Raw genomic sequence first — 18,024 nt, 5'->3', positions numbered from 1 at the left:
ATGGTTAGTATTTTTGCTATAAGAATAAAAATAAATCTCTTAGTTACATAAGAGTAGCATTTATTGTAATGTGTTCAAATTACTTAATATGCAAGTTGTATTTTAGAATTGCACTTGACAGAGGTTCAAATCACTTTCAAGATCTCTCCATTTTATTTCAGTTCCAGATGCAGCCAAGAGTGGGCAATGAGTGACTTGTGGGCAAATTCCACTTAAGTGTTTATTAAGTTGTTTCTATACTCTAATTTTACACCAATTGAAATTAAACTAGAGGTGTGGATGTTGATTTCTCTTGTGTTGTTAAGCTAAAATATTCTGTGTCCCACAGGATTTCCTTTTTCCATTTCTATAATTGAACAGCAAACTCCCCACTTCTCTCCCACCCCACAAAGCACATGAAAAGCAAGAAAAAAACCTAAATTAAAATCAGAATAAGGATTTGATTTAAAACATTAAAGAAGAAATAGGGCTGAAATTCCGTACTTATCGCACCCTGTGGTTCCTGGATACAGCTGCACATCTGGTGTGCGAGATAATGCGCTGTTTAGAGACCAGGGTAGAACACAGAAAATTGGAAATGAGTTTCAAGTCTTAACATTACATTTTTTCACAACTGAGAGCAAGTAAGGCCCTCCTTTTCACTTTTTTGTGTGATTTGATTCCCTCTGGTTCTTTGCTCTGTAAACAGTATGTGCATGAAGGAAATCGGGAAGGAATGGTTCTGTAAGAAGTATTTTGTGCAGAACAGCTGAGAAGGTTTTTTATCAATTCTCAGACCATACACCAAAGTTTAGTTGTGATATTAGCCACAGGATGAAAAAAAAAGAAATGGTCAGTTGAGGACATGGGTGGAGCAATATAAACAGCATGTATCTTGTTCATTCACTTACCACATCATATAAATCTTAAAGCCAAAGGTGGTTTGCCATTTCTGCAACAGAGGAGATTCTCTCAGGACTAGCTGGTGCTGCAATTCACTTTTGCCACAATCACACCTTTCAGTTCTTTGCATGTTCCTAGTCTGTAGCTACCAGACAGAAGTTAAACCTGCAGCCAGCATGCTTCCCTGTTACCTCCTACTGAAAATCATGGGTGTCTGATGGGTCTGACTTCTGTAAGGAATATTTTCCTTCTACAGTAATGCAAAATGCAAGAGTATTTTATAAAAAAATGACCCAGGTGTAGTGCATTAACTTTGGACTTACTGTACAGGGAATCAAGTACTTCTCTAAATGTAGAACACCTGACCTGATCTGACCTTTCAGTACTTCCACAGAGTGGTGGGAGCATCAGTGCCTGGCTAGAGGCCAGGGAAGCAGCATCCCAAACAGAGAGAGGAGCAGCCTGGGAGCACTGTGACCCTTCCTCTCCCTCCAGCCTGTTTATCCCATGTAGTAACCCTGGAGATGGAGAAAAGCAGCCAAGTGAAGCATGTTGTTGGAACTCCTCAAAAGACATCTCCTCCCAAGTATTGAGCAGCAATGAACTGCACATCACAGGTTTTTGGGCAATTCTGATTCATATTCAGCTGTCAGAATTTTTGAAGAGTTTCACGCAAACTCAAACCATAGCTTATCTTATAAGACACACAACTTATCTGCACTAATGAGGTGTTTCACTTTGCTGGCTGGACAGACATCTGCTGAGATCTTCACTGGAGCATGATGTAGAGCTGCTAACTCTGTTCAGTGCAGTAACATAATCAAGCTCCTTGTTCCCTGAAGGTGGGTGATACCAATCCTTGTTTCTCACTGAGTGCAGCCATCCTGCTCTCCTCCATGCATAGCTTGTGGACAGCAGAAGCTGCTGTGTCTCAAACAGGAGCTGGAAGGTTCCCAGCCTCAAACACAGCTAAGAAGAACCAGATTTATTTACCAGCTTCTGAGCCAAAATCTGTAGCAGTCTACCTTGCATATTCTCTGGTGAATTTGATGGTAGTGAGTGGTCCAGATTAGGTTTGTACCAGTGGGTGATCCAGGCACACAGGGCTATGCTCCATTTATCCTTACAGGCAGGTAGGACAGGCAAACAAACCCTTCCTAAAATGGTTCATCACAAGAACTGGCACTCCTGTAGGTATCAGAAGCTGCAATGTAATTTGTTGTAAAAAGTTTATTGGCCTGATCATGGAGACTCAGAGACTTATAAAATGACATTTTTATTACCGATTCAGTCACGCACATACATATTTATAGCTTTGTAATTGATCACATAGGGCAACACATTAAATTTTAATACAGGGAATTACTTCCTGTCCCTGTAGAACCACCTTTGGTATCCACAGGAGACACTTTAAAACATTTACAGCGGAGTTGCTTTTATGTCAGTCATACGCTTATTACCAGCTTGGTCTAGGCAGTTACATTTAGATTTGTTTCCTTCTTTGATCTCCACAATCTGTGGGAAAACACGTATTAGGAACAAGAAGGATTGCATGACTTTTGAAGCCTGGCATCACTTAAAGATCACCAGTTCTTGTAGCTTCCCTTTATCAGCTCACAGCTCACATCTCTTGCTCCAAAAACCTGCTCTTCCTAACCCCTGAATGTTTGGGGTTTGAGATTACTCACACCACTTGTTGACATTCATGCCCAAACCCATTCATGACCAGTGCTTAGGTTTCTTATACAGACTCAGAATTTGACAGTTTGATGATAAACACCTCACTTTGTCCTGTTCAGTCAGTGTGTGAATTATGCAGTGACTATAATTCTTACTAGCAATTTTGGGTCCTTCTGAACTGGTTTATTCAACTTTTTAAATAATAGTGAGAACTGACTACTGCAAATTGGTAATTTTCAGAGTAAATCTTAAATCAGCAAAGTTCGTTTTGGAAGCAAATTCATTATTTCCCAGGGAAGTCAAGACTGCAGCTAAAAAAAAAAAAAAAACAAACAAAAAAAACCCAAACAAACAAAAAAAAAACCCCAAAAGAAATCTGAAAACTGAGGTGTTTAAGGAGCACTTTGGTTTTGTTACCCTGCATGGTCAAGTCCTGGAGCAGGGAACAGTCAGAGGGGCTGTTGGGGGAATGTTGGTAGGAGTATCCATGGAACCTTCCTGGATGAAGCTGTCCCTGCCCATGGCTAGGGGTTGGAATAAGATGATCTTTAAGATCCCTTCCAATCCAAACCATTCTGTGATTCTATGATTATCTAAACTTTTGAGGAAGGGAAAAAAGTCTGCTGTAAATGAAGACAGAAAAGCCAACAGAGCTGAGATTTCTCACTGAGGGTTTATCTGAACTGACCTCAGGTTCAGGCCTTTGGGGGTTTTGCAGATTTGGGATCCACTGATATTTGTGTTCCACTCTGCATGATTTGTGCTAACACAGGAAAGATTTTTTCAGGTTATGCTTTTATACAGCCTTTCCTGTAAAACATCACCCGTGTGCCTCCGAAGAGAACACTTCCCCTGCCCTGTTTCTAGGGTTGTACATTTTCTAGGGTATATCTTTCAGACCTTAAAAGCCACATGCTGAAGTGCCATTCCCCTCACCCCCAGCCCCCCTGGATGATTTATCTGCTGTCAGGGCTTGTTTCACCAACTGCAAGCACTCTGCTAGTACAGTTCTTTTACACAACCTGGGAATGCTTTTCTTTATATGCCAATTGGAATACATCAGATGCATACTGAAATGAGACCAAATTAACACTTGGGGTTATGTGCTGATATTCATAGTAAAAGGAAGATTGGAAGATGTAAAGATGTGTTGAATGTGCTCCCTTCCTGTTTGATACAGATGTGGAGCAAATAGGTTTGAAATTATATTTTTGCATGCAAATGACAGCAATTTGTATTAACTCCTATTGTGCTAGAATGTAACATTTTCATCTGATCTAAGCCTTTCTGTCTTCACATCCTCTTTCTGTTCTTACAGTGCATTTACAATGATCTTAGATATTAATTATCTTGGTAAATTCGTGCAAAGGAGCAAACCAGGCACATGTTGTGACATTCTGGGCAATCTAGGTGTCAAACTCATCTCCCTTTGTTAAACACAAGTCATGGATTTATTATATCAGGGCAGATGACTGACCAACTTCTAATTAAGCCCTGTTAAAACTTACATGGTGACTGGATTTCAGATTTGAACCTTGTCATTTTCAAAGTGTCTTAAACCTGTCATTTTGTTTTTTCTGAAAAGGAATTCTGATTTTCCTGTTCTTGGGGACATAAAAAAATGGCTGAATAAATTAAAAGGGATTAAAATTGGGTTTAAATAGGACCTTACAGTATGAAGTCACTGTTAGTACACCATTATGAAGAACACAATGACTGCAGGCGTGGCTGGCTCATACCAGGCAAAAGCTAATGTTGTTTCACCTTAAAACTTAATAATCAGGCAGCCTCAGTCAATGATTTTCTCTTCTTTTAAGAGAGTAATTCATTTAGGAAAGCAGCATGCATGCCTGTGTGTAGGCAGCAGTGAAATACCTCCAAGTGCCCCAGTGTGCTACCTCAAGCTAAGTGCTTTGAAAGGAAAAAGAATTTTAATTTAATTTAGAAAACTGCTGTGGCCTTCCACGCATTCAGCAGAGAGGACACAAGCTGTGAGCAGGTGTGGGGACAGGCAGTGCCTGCATGGTGGGGAGGAGGACAACCTCAGCCTGGCCTTCATCCCAGACCTCTGCTGTCATCTGGAGCACCTGGGGAAGGGCAGTGAGGTAGGGCTTGATCAACAAGGGACAGGTTTTGGTGCAGTCCTGGGGTGGTGCTCACCACCAGGCTTTTCCTGGGTGTCCATCTTACTGAAAAAATGCCAGTGGGGGAGCTTCTCCCCTGTGTGTGACCCTCAATCCCTGGGCTGCATTTCCAGAGCAGCCTCAGCCCATGGTTTGCCTTGCTGTGCTCCCTGGGCAGCCTGACCCACAGCACCAGGCACTGTTGGAGCAGCAGTGGGTCCCCTGTGCCTCTGTTCCTCTGGGCCAGTTCCAGTCCAGCCTGCTCCTGCACTTCCCACGTGTTTCTGTCACAAAACTTGGAAGCACAAATATTTTTCTTAGGGAGATGCCAGGAGCAGCTCCCAGAGCCTGGGTCTGACCATGCATTAATGACAGTGCACGTGGCAGCAGGATTTCCAGGAAGAAACATCACCCCTGAAGAAAACAATTAAAGTGTTCTCTGGAAGGGAGCTTTTAACCTGAGAGTATCAGTCAATCTCCCTGATGGACTCTTGGATGCATCCACATGCTTCCTTCAAACAGCAGGAGGATTCAGGAGGAATTCAAGCGTCACTGGATATCCCCAGATAACTGGTTCTGCTTGCCCAGGTACCTGAGGTGACCAAAGCTTTCCTGAGATGTCAGTGCCAAAAGCACTTCGGGCAGCTCTTTTCCACTGGGAGCTCTGTGGTGATCCTGCCTGAGCCAGAAAACACCTTTTAATGCTTTAAACAGAGAATTTCCTCCCTTACCCAGCTGAGGGTTAGGAAGGAAGTGCACGCTCTGACAAGATGCACTAAACTGTGAAAGCTGGGGCAAAGTCCAGAACCTTGGGATTTGTTTCTGGTCACTCTCCCCTGGCTGCAGTTGATTCCCATCAGAAGCACTGGAAGCACACATGTTGTTCTCCAGGATCTTTATCTCCATCACCTCACCGGCAGCTTGTTAGAAAACGCAGCCTGCGGTGAAGCAACACAAAAATCTTATGCTTGATTTAAATAATGGTGTTCATTGCCTATTAAAATGTAACTTCTTGCTTTAAAAAAAAGATTAATTAAAATGTACAAGAATGCAATTCAGTTACATTTAATGCTTCAGCCCAGTGCTCACTTTCCATCACTCATTCCCAGAAGTAGTATTCAGGGAAGCAGGCATTCTCAGTTCTGCCATTAAAAGCACAAATGACTATCAAACCTGTTCTTTTCAAAAGCCTGGCTCCAGTATCACCATTGTTAGATTTTTCATAACATATTACTTTGGTCATTACTGTTTTGCAAGATAATTGTATCAGTGATCTAACTTTTGACAGGATCCAAAGTGGCTGAAAATAGTTCGCTGCAGCACCTTTGTCTTTTAAAGGCCATTTGGGGCTTGTTATTTTAATCCTTGTGCAGCCTGATTTATCACTTCAAACATCTGTCAGCTGTGCTTTGTCTTGAAATTGATAGTGATAGTGTTACTGATTTTTCAAGAGCAGCTGGTAGAGGTTCATTAGTTAAGCTCTCAAAGGGAGTAGATAACTGTAATATTTTTCTTTGTTAATCATCTTACGCGTTGTAATAATACAGAGCTTGAAATCTGCTAGAAATGCACAGCTTCTCTCTGTTTCTAACTCATCTGAAGCATCCTTTCATTCTTTTAATCTGGTTCGATTATTAAAACTCTGCTCTTCATAATGCAGTAAAAAATTGAATAATTGCACATGAGTGGGAAGAGAGAAAAGCCAGCCTTTGCTGTGTCGCATTTAGCACTGAGGGAGGTCACTGGGGTCTCACATTTCACATCCAAACATGAAACAACTCCAGAGAGAATATTAAGGGCTCTTCCATAATTGATTTTTAATTTAAACTTCACAAGGCATGGAAACCTCTCATGACAACTTCAGTAACATCAGGTTCGTTTTCTAACAGATACAGCAGTTTTCTGCTCACGCGCTTTCCCTGCCACACCAAGCAGCCTTCACTGTTAACCACGATTCTTAAAACATTTCCCCCCAGAAATCTTGGCCAGCCAGGCTCCATCTGAGCACCAGGGGTTCTGCCCAGAGCTTCCAGGGACCTGAGCATCTGGGCAGTTCCTGCAGCAGAGAGCGTATCAGCACTAGCACCGGTTCCAGCGGCAGCTCACACAGATAATTACCGCTCGAAATTAGGATTTTAATGAACTGATCGCGGCAAACGTAAAGCAAAATCTCCCAGGCATTAAGGAAATAAGCAGGAGGGGAAATTATTAACTGTAAAGTTCAGCAGACTGCAGGTGCTGGCTTGGCAGAGGGGCTGGGTGTCCCTGCTTCCCTTTGCAGGAACAGAAGGCTGGGCTGGGGTTTGGTCCTGGTTTTTAGGGACAGGGTTTAGTGCGACTTGGCAGTGCCGGATCAATGGTTGGACTCGATGTTTTTCAGTCTTTTCCAACCTAAATGACTCCGTGAGCTGCACCTGCAAGCAGCACAACTTCAGTGTAGATTGAAAACACCTGGCACATCTCACAGGATTTCCAGATGAACAGGATTGTCTTCTAAATATCTGCTAAAAATAACCAAATGCCTGATCTCCACCCTAAAAGCACATCTCAGTCCCATAACAGTGCATGTGTTCATAGTACCAATGAAGCTCAGTCAAAATAGACTGTGAGAATTCAGCCTGAATTTCAAGAAAATGCAGAGTGACTGAAAAAAACCCACTTGAGAATCAGTGAGGGTTATTTGGTGCTAATATAATAATAATAATCATCATCATCATCTAAGTTTTCTGTATCTACTGTATCTCAATTTGATATTTTTATACAAGACTTTTTCGGACCCTTCACAGAAAGGTTTACATTTCTGTTAGCTCCCCACCCTTCGAGAATGCCTCATATGTATTGAAGAACTAAAAACAACTTAGTGATATCTAAGACAAAATTTTAAAAGTTGTTCCCCAACAAACATACAAATAAGAGACCTAGATTTTATCTCAAAGATCTCTAATTTAGATTTAAGGTGGGGGGAGGGGAACCCAAAGAGTCTTCAGGAAGAGAACTGGTGCACATTTTTGGCAAGAAACATTTCTCAGAACAAATTTTCTGTTCTCTCAGCAAAAAGGTAGATCAATTCAATGCATGGATATAATTTAAAAGCAATCTATGCTCTAAGCAATTTATCCGATTGCGGCTGGAGGGAACACTTCAGATAACCTAAAACTACTTGTCAGGGTTGTGAAAAAGGCACATTTTTGATATAGGAAATCTTTGCAGGCTTTATTTTTAATTTTCACTCTTTTCTTCTGCTGCTTTTCCCTCCCAGTTTTGTTTTTTTACTGAAGTACTGTTTTAGTAAAATAGCATTTGCTTGCTTGCACAAATTGGAGAATTTTAAAGTAGGGGTTTTTTTTCCCTGTAAAACATGATACTGAGTTTGAAGTGTCAATTTTGTTTAAAAAACATGCAGTGAAATTGTATCTGGATTGGAAATTTCAGGTGTGCACAGAGATCTTTCTGCCTCAGATGATTTGTGGAGGAATGGCAATGCCCCTTTCAGTGGTCCTGTCAGGCTGAACCTGAGCCCAGGTGTCAGGAAAGGTGTGGCCAGCAGAGCAGGGCAGGGATTCTGCCCCTGGACCAGGCACTGGTGAGGCCACACCTCGAGTGCTGTGTCCAGTCCTGGCCCCTCAGTTCAGGAAGGACAGAGAGGGGATGAAGCACATCCAGAGAAGGGAAAGATCAGGAGCACCAGGAGGGGCTGGGGGAGCTCAGGGGGCTCAGCCTGGAGGAAAGGAGGCTCTGGGGGTCAGGCTGTGCCCCCAGGACACCAGCAACAGGATGAGAGGTCATGGTCTTAGCTTTGCCAGGCTGGGCATGAGGAGGAATTTCTTCACAGAAATGGTGAAGTGGTGGAGTTGGATAGATCCTGGGAAGTGTTTAAGGAAACCTGGATGTGGCACTCAGTGCCATGGTCTGACTCAAAGGGTGGTGTTTGGTCATAGGTTGTAGTCCAGAGGGCTTTTCCAGCCTTAATGATTCAATGATTGTGTCTACAAGCAGAAAATGTAATGGGCTGCAAGGTTCAATCATGAAGGCTTTCTTTTCTGCTGAAGCATCTTCTCATTGTATTTTTAACTACACAGTAAAATTGTTAAAATAATCCAGTTCCGTTAGTTATCGAACAGGGGATTTCTGACTACTCTCCCTGAATAACAGAAAACTGCAATAGCATTTAAAGATTCCTAAATTGTTACCTTCCTAACTTGTCTGGGGGACTTTGAGAAATCTGAGTACTCTGCCACTGTCCAGCCAGAGATCAGCACCCCTGACCCCCAGCTCTGCAGTTTCCCCCCAGAATGGGTCCCTTTGCTGGATTTGGCACGCTGAACCCCACAGTCCCTCTGTATAATCCAGTTCAAAATTAAATAGAAATCAAGCAAGTGAACTCTGAATTTGTGACTTAATTTCATTTTTGCATCAACCAGAGTGTTTTGAAGAGTCAGTCATTGTCCCAGAAAAGAGAAAACCAGGCACAAGAACCTGCTAAGTTTATTTACTTACAGTTTAGCAGGAGGAGGCTGTAGAACCTACATTTTGGGTGCCTGGAGAGTGAGGGCACCCTCAGTTACAAGTTCAGCCTCTCTTTTGGATATTCACATCCCACCAACACCAGCAGCTCAGTGGTTGGTGGATTACACAGAAAATTTTGGGTTGGAAGGGATCTTAAAGCTCATCTCATTCCAACCCTGTGCCATGGATGGGCAGGGACACCTTCCACCAGACCAGGTTGCTCCAGGCCACATCCAGCTCAGCCTTTTTGCTTCTTTGCAAAGCAGCTCCACAGCATCCTGAAAAATAAGGCTGTGACTGGATGGACTACTCTTACACAGTCCTGCTGAAAGATGTTGCTTAACTCCCAAATTCCTCTCAGCATTTCTGACAGCAGTCACATCTGCAGCCATAAAACCCTCCACAGCCTCTGTCTTTGAAAAAAAAAATTTAATAATCAGTAAAGTTCAAGCTCAGCTTGTTGTGATGAATTATTAGAGCCCGTCATCATTTTCTTGGGGGGAAAAAAAGACTAAAAGACTATAATGGAACACAGTTTTATGTTTTTTTCCATTTAATTGATGATGGGCTGAGTTTTTATTAATATTTCTGGGCTCCAGTGTAAGATGCTGAAAAAGCTAATATGAGATCATTGTATCTGGTTAATGTGTGTGCTTTGCAAAATTGATAAGCCCTGTCAAGACATAAATTATTTAAAATTTGATAAATGTGTTGAAATCACTGAATTTTCAAACCGATAAAGCAGAGTTATTTCTCTTCCCCGCCACACACTCCCCTTCAAACTGGGGCTTTTGTGCCACTGTGTCTGATGGCCTGTGAGGCTCCAAAATCAGCACAGGGAGCCCAGAGAGGTGGCTGTGCTGCTGCAGAGGGGACACCCATGGGACACTTGGCCATGGAGGCAGCAGAGAGTGAGGAGAGCACTGGGATCCTCCCCCATATGAGATTTTTCACTGGTGAAACTGGGGACTATAGGAGTGGTGGCACCCCTCCTCTCCAGCACTGGGATAAAAAGCTCTCAGTGAGCAGCACAACGGTGCTTCAGAGCTGTTTATTCCAACAGACCAATTCATTTCAGCTAATTGCTGAGAGTTTTTAAATGATTCCTGGCAGGGGTGAAGCTAAAGGAATGATTGCTGGTGATTGATGACTAACCTGGATAAAATTCCCAAAGCACCAGAACTATTAACTCTTGCATGGGGACACCTGCTTTTATTTAGTGCCTTGCCCACAGAGAAAGGCACTGGAGTGAGTTCCAAATGAACCCAAATTTGGGCAGGTAGAGAGAACAGAGCATTTACTGATACCAGTGTCTCATCAGTGTCAGCTCATTTCTCAAAAACAGCTCACAGGGAATGTTATTTAACCCTGTGCTGCTCTGCCATGGTCAGGATCGTGCTTGGAAGGGGGAGATTTTGAAGAGCAATCACCATCTTTTAGAGGAGGGCACAGGAAGACCCAAAGGTTTGAAGTTTACAACTCCACAAATACAAACCACACCGCACTGATTTGAGCTGCTCTCGCCGTTTACACAGCGAAAGAAAACAGCGAGACGCACTGTGGAGAGAGCCAAGATTGTGTTTGTGACTGGAAAATATCTACAGGCTAATGGAAATTTTAGGGTAACTGGGTGCCTTTTTACAGCCTGTGTAATAGGGAAAAAGATTAGGTGATTTCTGTTTGGAAATTGATGGTTTGGAGGGAATGGGAAAACACCGGTGCAGCGGAGGAGAACTCCAGCAATAGCCATCTGTTTAAATGGATACACTAACTTCTCTAAGCTGGTATTTTTCAAATACCCTACCAGCAATATTTTTCACTATAGCAATGTATTATAGTGAAATGGAAAGATGCTGAGGAAGTAGTTTTTTTTCCAGCATGTGCTGCATTCTTTTAATACAGATTTTTTTATTGCCCGGAAATTGCTAACCAATGTGAATAAACAGCTGAACAAAGCCATCGGCCCTTCCTCACTAACAGCAAAATGTGAGGGAAGGGCCTTGGGAAAACCGAGTGTTAGACTTGGGTTCTCTTATATTGCAAACAGCTTTATTCAAAACAGGAAGAAAATCTGCACACCACCAAGGTTTTACATTACAAAAGCACAAACATTATTCACATCTCTGAACGGTGTCCCCTCGTTCCTGCCCTGAGCACAGAACCAAGCAGTTCTTTGTTAAGCACCTTTTTTACTGAATATTTGCAAGACACAACCAATTTACCACCCCAAGCCAAGAGGTCCCTTCCCTGCAAACCTCTGAGCTGACAGAGCTCCTAATCTCACCCCTGTAAAGAAATCAGTGGAACAAGACAGCACTAGGATGGAGCAGAGTCAAGAATTAAGGCAAAATGCTTCACAAAAGAGAAGGAAAAAAATACTCAAGCAAAGTGTAAGGTACAGCTTTCTGCAGTGCCTAGGGATTGCTGTCTGGGCCTTAAACAGGAGTATTACATCCTTATAATTCAATTTATCAATGATTTCACGTTCCTGTGTTATGAAAGCTGTTTTGTTGCCACATGAAATAGCCCAGGTCACTGTAGCTTCAGGGATGTGTTTCATTATCCCATGAGTAAACGTCATTTGGTGCAACACATACATAAATAAAAGTAGCAATAGTCTAGCAAGGTGCAATTCTGTGATTTCACCATCATGGTCTTGAAATACTTGTGCCCTGATACGTTATTGATGTGGCAAAGCCGCCTGGCTTTAGCATGTGTTAATGTTTCCCACCCTTCAGCCATCCCCAACCCTATACCCACATATTTCTTCTTTTCCTATCAGAGCCTTCAGCAGGGCACCCCTGGGAAAGCAGCACTCTGCCATCTCATCTGGTGTGAGAGCCCCCAGAAGAGACATACACTGAGCACATGGCTCAATGTCCTCTGCATCTCCTCGTAAAAGGCGAGGGGAGAAAAGCCACAGAGCCATTGCACGGATTTCAATAAGCATTGCAGAACTCAAGTAGCCCAGAAGGATATTTGAGGTGTTCCTGTGCCCTTGCCAGAGGACACTCAGAGCTGGGTGCAGACACCAGCAAAGCCAGAGTGCCCTGTGAACTAAACAGCTTCCTTTCCATGCAGTTCCCCTTAAAATATCCAACCACTTTCCCCTCTGACTCAGTTACTAACAGCAGTACCAGCTGTAGGTGCCCATGGTTTGAGTGATCATTAGCATTGTAAATAGCATTTCATTTAGCCATGCAAATGAGGAAAGTTCCTGGTATTCCAGCACTTCCAGGCCTCTGGGCCCAGCTGTAATCTGGAAATGCAGCAGCAAAGCCTCTTTTTTGTGCTTCTGAAGGCCTCAGGTCACGTTTGGGATGGGTGAATGTGTGCAGCACTGCTTGCTTCATGTGAGCAGTCGCTTCTCTGCAGCAGGGGAGTGATTTCCCTGGCAGTGGGGGTGCCCAGCGTTCTCAGCATCACACAGCTGATCCTGGGCTGGGAACAGGCTTAAGAGTGGCTGAAGAACCACACATAAACATGACAGAGCTTCACCAGGAACTTTCCATCACAGCAGAAGCGATGTTTCCCCCAGCATCGTTATGACAGTGCTATTTGGGCTGGTACAGATCAGCATCTGTCACTGTTTCCATTAGAATCTCCTATTTCCCCGGGTTCATAGCTCAGCCATAAAAAAAATATAAGATGGAAGCACAAAGTTGACACCCAAGGTCTCGGGCTGAGAGTGATCACTGTTGTCTTTTCTTCCCCCGCTTTTAATCTGAAGAAGGAAATAAGGTATTTCTGCAGACACACCTGGCCCACTGCATTTCCACACAGCCATGGATTTATTTCTAGTGAAATATAACTGATAGGACAAGTGGAATGGCCTTAAGCTGAAGGAGGACAGGTTTAGATTAGTTATTAGGAAGAAATTCTTTACTGTGAGGGCGATGAGCACTGGAACAGGTTCCTGGGAGTGTTTGAGGCCAGGTTGGAAGGTGTCCCTGCCAATAGCAGGGGGTTTGGAACAGAATGATCTTTAAGATCCCTTCCAACCCAAACCATTCTGTGATTTTATGATTTAGCAATAGTGATGGTCACCTTTCAACATTCAAACTGTGAATGTTGGTGCTGTTCCCCATTTCGTCTTAATTACTGCATTAGGGGTGATCAGGAAGGACGTGGTAGTGGGTTTGGGCTCTGTTTTGGAGCCTGTTGCTGCCCCAGTGAAGATTAAGGGCTTTGGAGTTTCTAATCTTTGCCAGATGATGAATTTAAAAATTGCAATTTATATAGAAATAACAACTGGATATTGTAAAAACAGATCCCTCTGAGGAGACCCTTTGAGATCAGGAGCAGAGAGAAAAGAAGCCCAGCATTGAGGTTTCCCTGTTGAGACAGGAAGCACAGTGTTCCACCCCACACATTCCATGTCTGTGCTCCATGTTTTGGCTGCTTTAGGCAAACTTCCACCCTGTCATGTTGCTTCTGGAGAGTGAAAACCCCATTCCTGCCTTAGTTGCACTGGGATCCACCACCTGGATCCTGGCACTGTTGGTGATGAAGCAAGAGCAGCATTTTGGCTGGAGGAAGGGCCAGGAGCAGTTTGTCACTGGGGAACAGGCAGGACAACAAGAAAGTGTCCTTTCTTCTTCCCTTTTTAAGCATCTCTTTATTCTGTTCACATATTTTGTAGAAATAGTTGAAGCTGAAAAAGCTTTTCTTTTGTACATCAGGACAATGTTGTGAAGCAGTTCTAAACAGAACAGACCCCAAAAACACCTTCTCCAAAACTTCTACTCAAGATCTAAAGTACCTAAAAAATCAGATGATCATTTCTATCCTGTTGAAACACAGATCTTTCTTCTGACCTCTGAATCATACTCTCGAGTTCTGCATTTCCAGCAGGACTTCTCTGCCAGGAAGAACACACCTGGGAAATGTGTGTGTGCATTGAGTTGGGGGTTTTACTGAGACCTGTGTGTTTGAAGTCTTAAGGCTATTCTGTCACTACCAGAAGGAGGTTTTGCTTTCTGATTGCAGACTCAGCTTGGCCTTGTCACAGATCTTAAAACTGAGCTGTTCTGTGTGGCTGGGAATGCTCAGCACTTCTGGAAGGCTGGGCCTTGCTAAGCACAGGCAGCTGAGCGGCTGAAACCAGCACACCAAAACAGGGCCACGTTCACTGTGTCAAACTAAGGGCACAAATGTGCAGGCTAAGTTTGGATCAAATGGAAAAAGCAACACCAGAAAAGACAAATGTACAATGAACGGCTTAGGAGACAAATATACCAACAGAACAGGATTTTAAGCCTAAACCAGCTGGAAGGTGGTGGGGAGAAAAAGGAAGGGATTGGAAAATCATGCTGTTCTATTTCACTCCATCTTTCAGCAGAGGGGCCACTTCACTTTCCTCAGTCAGGTATTCATCTAACAAATCTGTGAGCATGGGGCACCTGCCTGCCCTTGCACATCACAGCCATTAGCCATTTGTCCCTGTGGATGGCTCCTATTGAGATTTTTGCATCTTCCATAATCTGTTTTGAGTAAAATCCTTGAACTTTGATAAGGTAGTGGAAATTACTCATTACAGTGGTTCAGGTGACTATGGTATAAAATCAATATTAATGCCTCCTTCTGTGTCTTGGCTGTTTGATTTCCCCCCTTCACACTGCTCTCCCTTTCTGTTTGGAGCAGGTGTTCTGTGACACCAGTCGGGCTGTACAGGCCACGGATGTGCTGGACTGGGAAGACAAGGATGCTGCAGAGACACTGGTTGACAACGTGGTCCATTCCAGGATCATCAACCCTTTGCGCCTCTTTGTGAAGCCGTCTCCAGTGCTGAAACACGGCCAGGTGTCCTACTCGGACAGCATAGAAAACTTTTGGGATTGGTTGTCCAACATCACGGAGGTTCAGGAATCTCTGGCACGAACTAAACGCAGACCTATAGTAAAAACTGGGAAATTCAAGAAAATGTTTGGATGGGGCGACTTCCACTCCAACATCAAAACTGTAAAGCTGAACCTCCTGATCACGGGGAAAATCGTCGATCACGGCAATGGAACCTTCAGCGTTTATTTCCGACATAACTCCACGGGTCTGGGGAACGTTTCTGTCAGCCTGGTGCCACCTTCCAAAGTGGTGGAGTTTGAACCATCCCCACAGTCCACGCTGGAGACCAAGGAGTCCAAGTCCTTCAACTGCCGCATCGAGTACGAGAAAACAGACCGCGCTAAAAAAACTGCCTTGTGCAACTTTGACCCTTCCAAGATCTGCTACCAAGAGCAGACCCAAAGCCATGTGTCCTGGTTGTGTTCCAAACCCTTCAAAGTCATCTGCATTTACATCGCTTTCTACAGCGTAGATTACAAACTGGTGCAGAAGGTCTGTCCCGACTACAACTACCACAGCGAGACGCCGTACCTGTCCTCCGGCTGACCCGGCCTGGGGAGCGCTCACAAACACAACCATTCCCATGCACCTTTTGCAGAAGAATATGTTTTCCTATCAGGTTAAAAAGTCTCTACAAACTGTAGCTGTGTTCGTGCTGTACGGTAACTAATCCAGCTGTTTATGTAACGATCGTTTTCATTTGAGGCCGTTGCTTTTTAGCGCTCTCATCGTTCGTAAGGGAACTGCCAGGCAGGCACGTGACAAAAATCAAACAAAGTTATGTCTGTAATGAACATTGATCTTAAAAATAATATTTTTAAACAACTCCATGGCAGAGAGGTTGTCTTTTACTTGAATTGGACAGCACTTAGCAGGTCCTATTTCTCATTGGGAACTTAAGGTGACAATAGAAAAAACAAATTATGAAGCAGCCTCAAAGCTGTTCATACTTCAAATAAACAGCTCTCCCACTGATTTCATAAAGAATGTTACACAGAGGACTCAAGTAGTCAAGACCAAATACTAAGAGGAAGTGCTAATTCTTGGGAAAAAAAGGAAAGAAATCTGCATTTTTATGAGTTACAGTAGCTGTAGGTGTTTATTGAAGTGAAGAGTGAGTAGTTCTTCCTTCACACTTACTACCCATGGATATGCAATGATGTAATTAGACTTTGATGAGCTTTAGTTTATTAGACCCCACAGGAGTGCACATGTGGTGTACATTCCTTCCTCCTGTGCCCACCACTGGGTTTGATTCCTCTCACACATTCACACAAGCACACCCCAGTATTAGTTCTGCAGCAACAGAGAATCTAGAAATACCTGGGAAAAAGATAATCTCTGTTTAAGTCAACCTGGTCTAGTGGAAGGTGTCCCTGCCCATGGCAGAGGAGGGGATGGAACTGGATGATCTTTAAGATTCTTTCCAACCCAAACCATTCTGTGATTCTCTGAAGTCTGAACTGTAACAAGGGCTGCCTTCCAGGCAAAGCAAGCAATTATTTTGCTATCCAGTCCCTGGGCATTAAAGTGCAGCAATGAAAACACATCACAGCACAAGGATGATACCTGAACAAGCAGCTTTCTCCTCCTTGGCACCAGCTGTTCCCCCAGCACTGCACACCTTAAGTCAAAGTATCAGCCATGACAGAGGGAACAACACAAACCTATGCACCTTCACCTCATAAAGCAGGTTTGCAGTTGTTAGTACAAATACTGAGCCAGGCTTTGCCAGCTCCCTGCACTGCAGTTACAGCCAGGGAGGCTCCAGCTGTGGTTGTGCTTCACCAGCTGCTGTCCCACTGCAGCCAGGAGTGGTTGGCTCTGGCCATCCCCTGTGCTTTCACTGGGCACTGATCTGCTGCTGCTGCTGCTGCTGGCAGTTTGCTCTCCTGCTCCTTGCTGACAGTTCCATGTCACAGGTCCTGTGGAAGGAGCTGGCTGAGGAAGTGCTGATTGCGTCCAATCAGACTCGCACACAGGGTTCACAAAGTTACACATAGCTTAAATAAAGCACTACTGAAATCCTGTTGGTGATGTGACACAGACAAGTGACTGTGGCAGCTCAGAAGGACTCACTCACGAGATTAATTCTGATTTCCTTGGTAAAGACTCACAAAAAAAATTACTCTGTTAAAAATATACAAGTAACTGGGTGATTTGTTTTTCCTCTTTATGTGACAAATTTAAATGTGTGGTTTAGTTTGATCAATAATCTAAATGTTTTCCTTCATCTTATTTCATACAGTCTCTCCTGGTCTATAAGGATGTTTTTTAGTTTGCCTATTCCTGTCAATTCCTACAAGTTGGTCTACTTTGTATTCTGTATAGCGTGTCCTCGCCCCAGCTGTACATGAGCTTGGATTTATTGCTACGAGTTCAGTGGTTGGTGCTTTTGTAACTTAGCTGTAAGCCATGATTTTATTGCCATGTGTTTTTAATCAGCACTGTAGGCAATTAAAAGAAAACCCTACATGCTATTTATTGTAGAGTATGTGGAAACCATGTATGTATATACACTTAAATATGTGTACATATACAGAACATATGTGTACATGTATTTGTATGTAAATAAAGAGAGTTTATTAAATCTGGCACTTGCTTGTGGCCTCCTTGATTTTTGGTTTTAAATTTTGCATGCATGAAGACACAAATAAAACTAAGGCCCAGCAACATCTCACTGAACATTTTTGCCCAGCTGGAATTTGTTTTTCTAGAGGATATGTAAATTTGTGCTATAGTGAACTGTGCACAAGCCCAGGCAGAGTAGGTTCAGCAGCATTCCATGATATTTGAGAAATGCAGCGCATGTTTTGACGAAGACAAGCACTAACTGTTTAATAATTGCACCAGGTACATTAAAAATTAAGAGGAAAATTTGAATTGGACAGCATTCCCAAGCAGGAACACGCTGGGAGAGAGAGCAGCTTGCTGGTGATTCAGCCCTTGGTCAGTTCCCCATCAAAAGGGGAGCTGGGTTCTCCTCCTCCCT

At 43.4% G+C, this 18,024-nt stretch overlaps 1 protein-coding gene across 1 annotated transcript in view; it reads left to right on the top strand.

The window, feature by feature from the left end:
• Positions 1 to 17,627, top strand: part of NXPH2 (neurexophilin 2) — a 34,434-nt gene extending 16,807 nt beyond the window's left edge. The window contains exon 2 of the mRNA XM_033065323.2: positions 14,835 to 17,627. Coding sequence (XP_032921214.1) covers positions 14,835 to 15,578 — 744 coding nt within the window. The 3' untranslated portion in view covers positions 15,579 to 17,627. The remainder of the gene's footprint in view (positions 1 to 14,834) is intronic.
• The last annotated feature ends 397 nt before the right edge of the window (positions 17,628 to 18,024 follow it).

The sequence above is a fragment of the Catharus ustulatus genome, chromosome 7 (assembly GCF_009819885.2).
Source record: "Catharus ustulatus isolate bCatUst1 chromosome 7, bCatUst1.pri.v2, whole genome shotgun sequence".
Classification (NCBI taxonomy): domain Eukaryota; kingdom Metazoa; phylum Chordata; class Aves; order Passeriformes; family Turdidae; genus Catharus; species Catharus ustulatus.
Note: the sequence above shows the minus strand (reverse complement) of the source record. Positions and strands in the feature narration are given on the sequence as shown.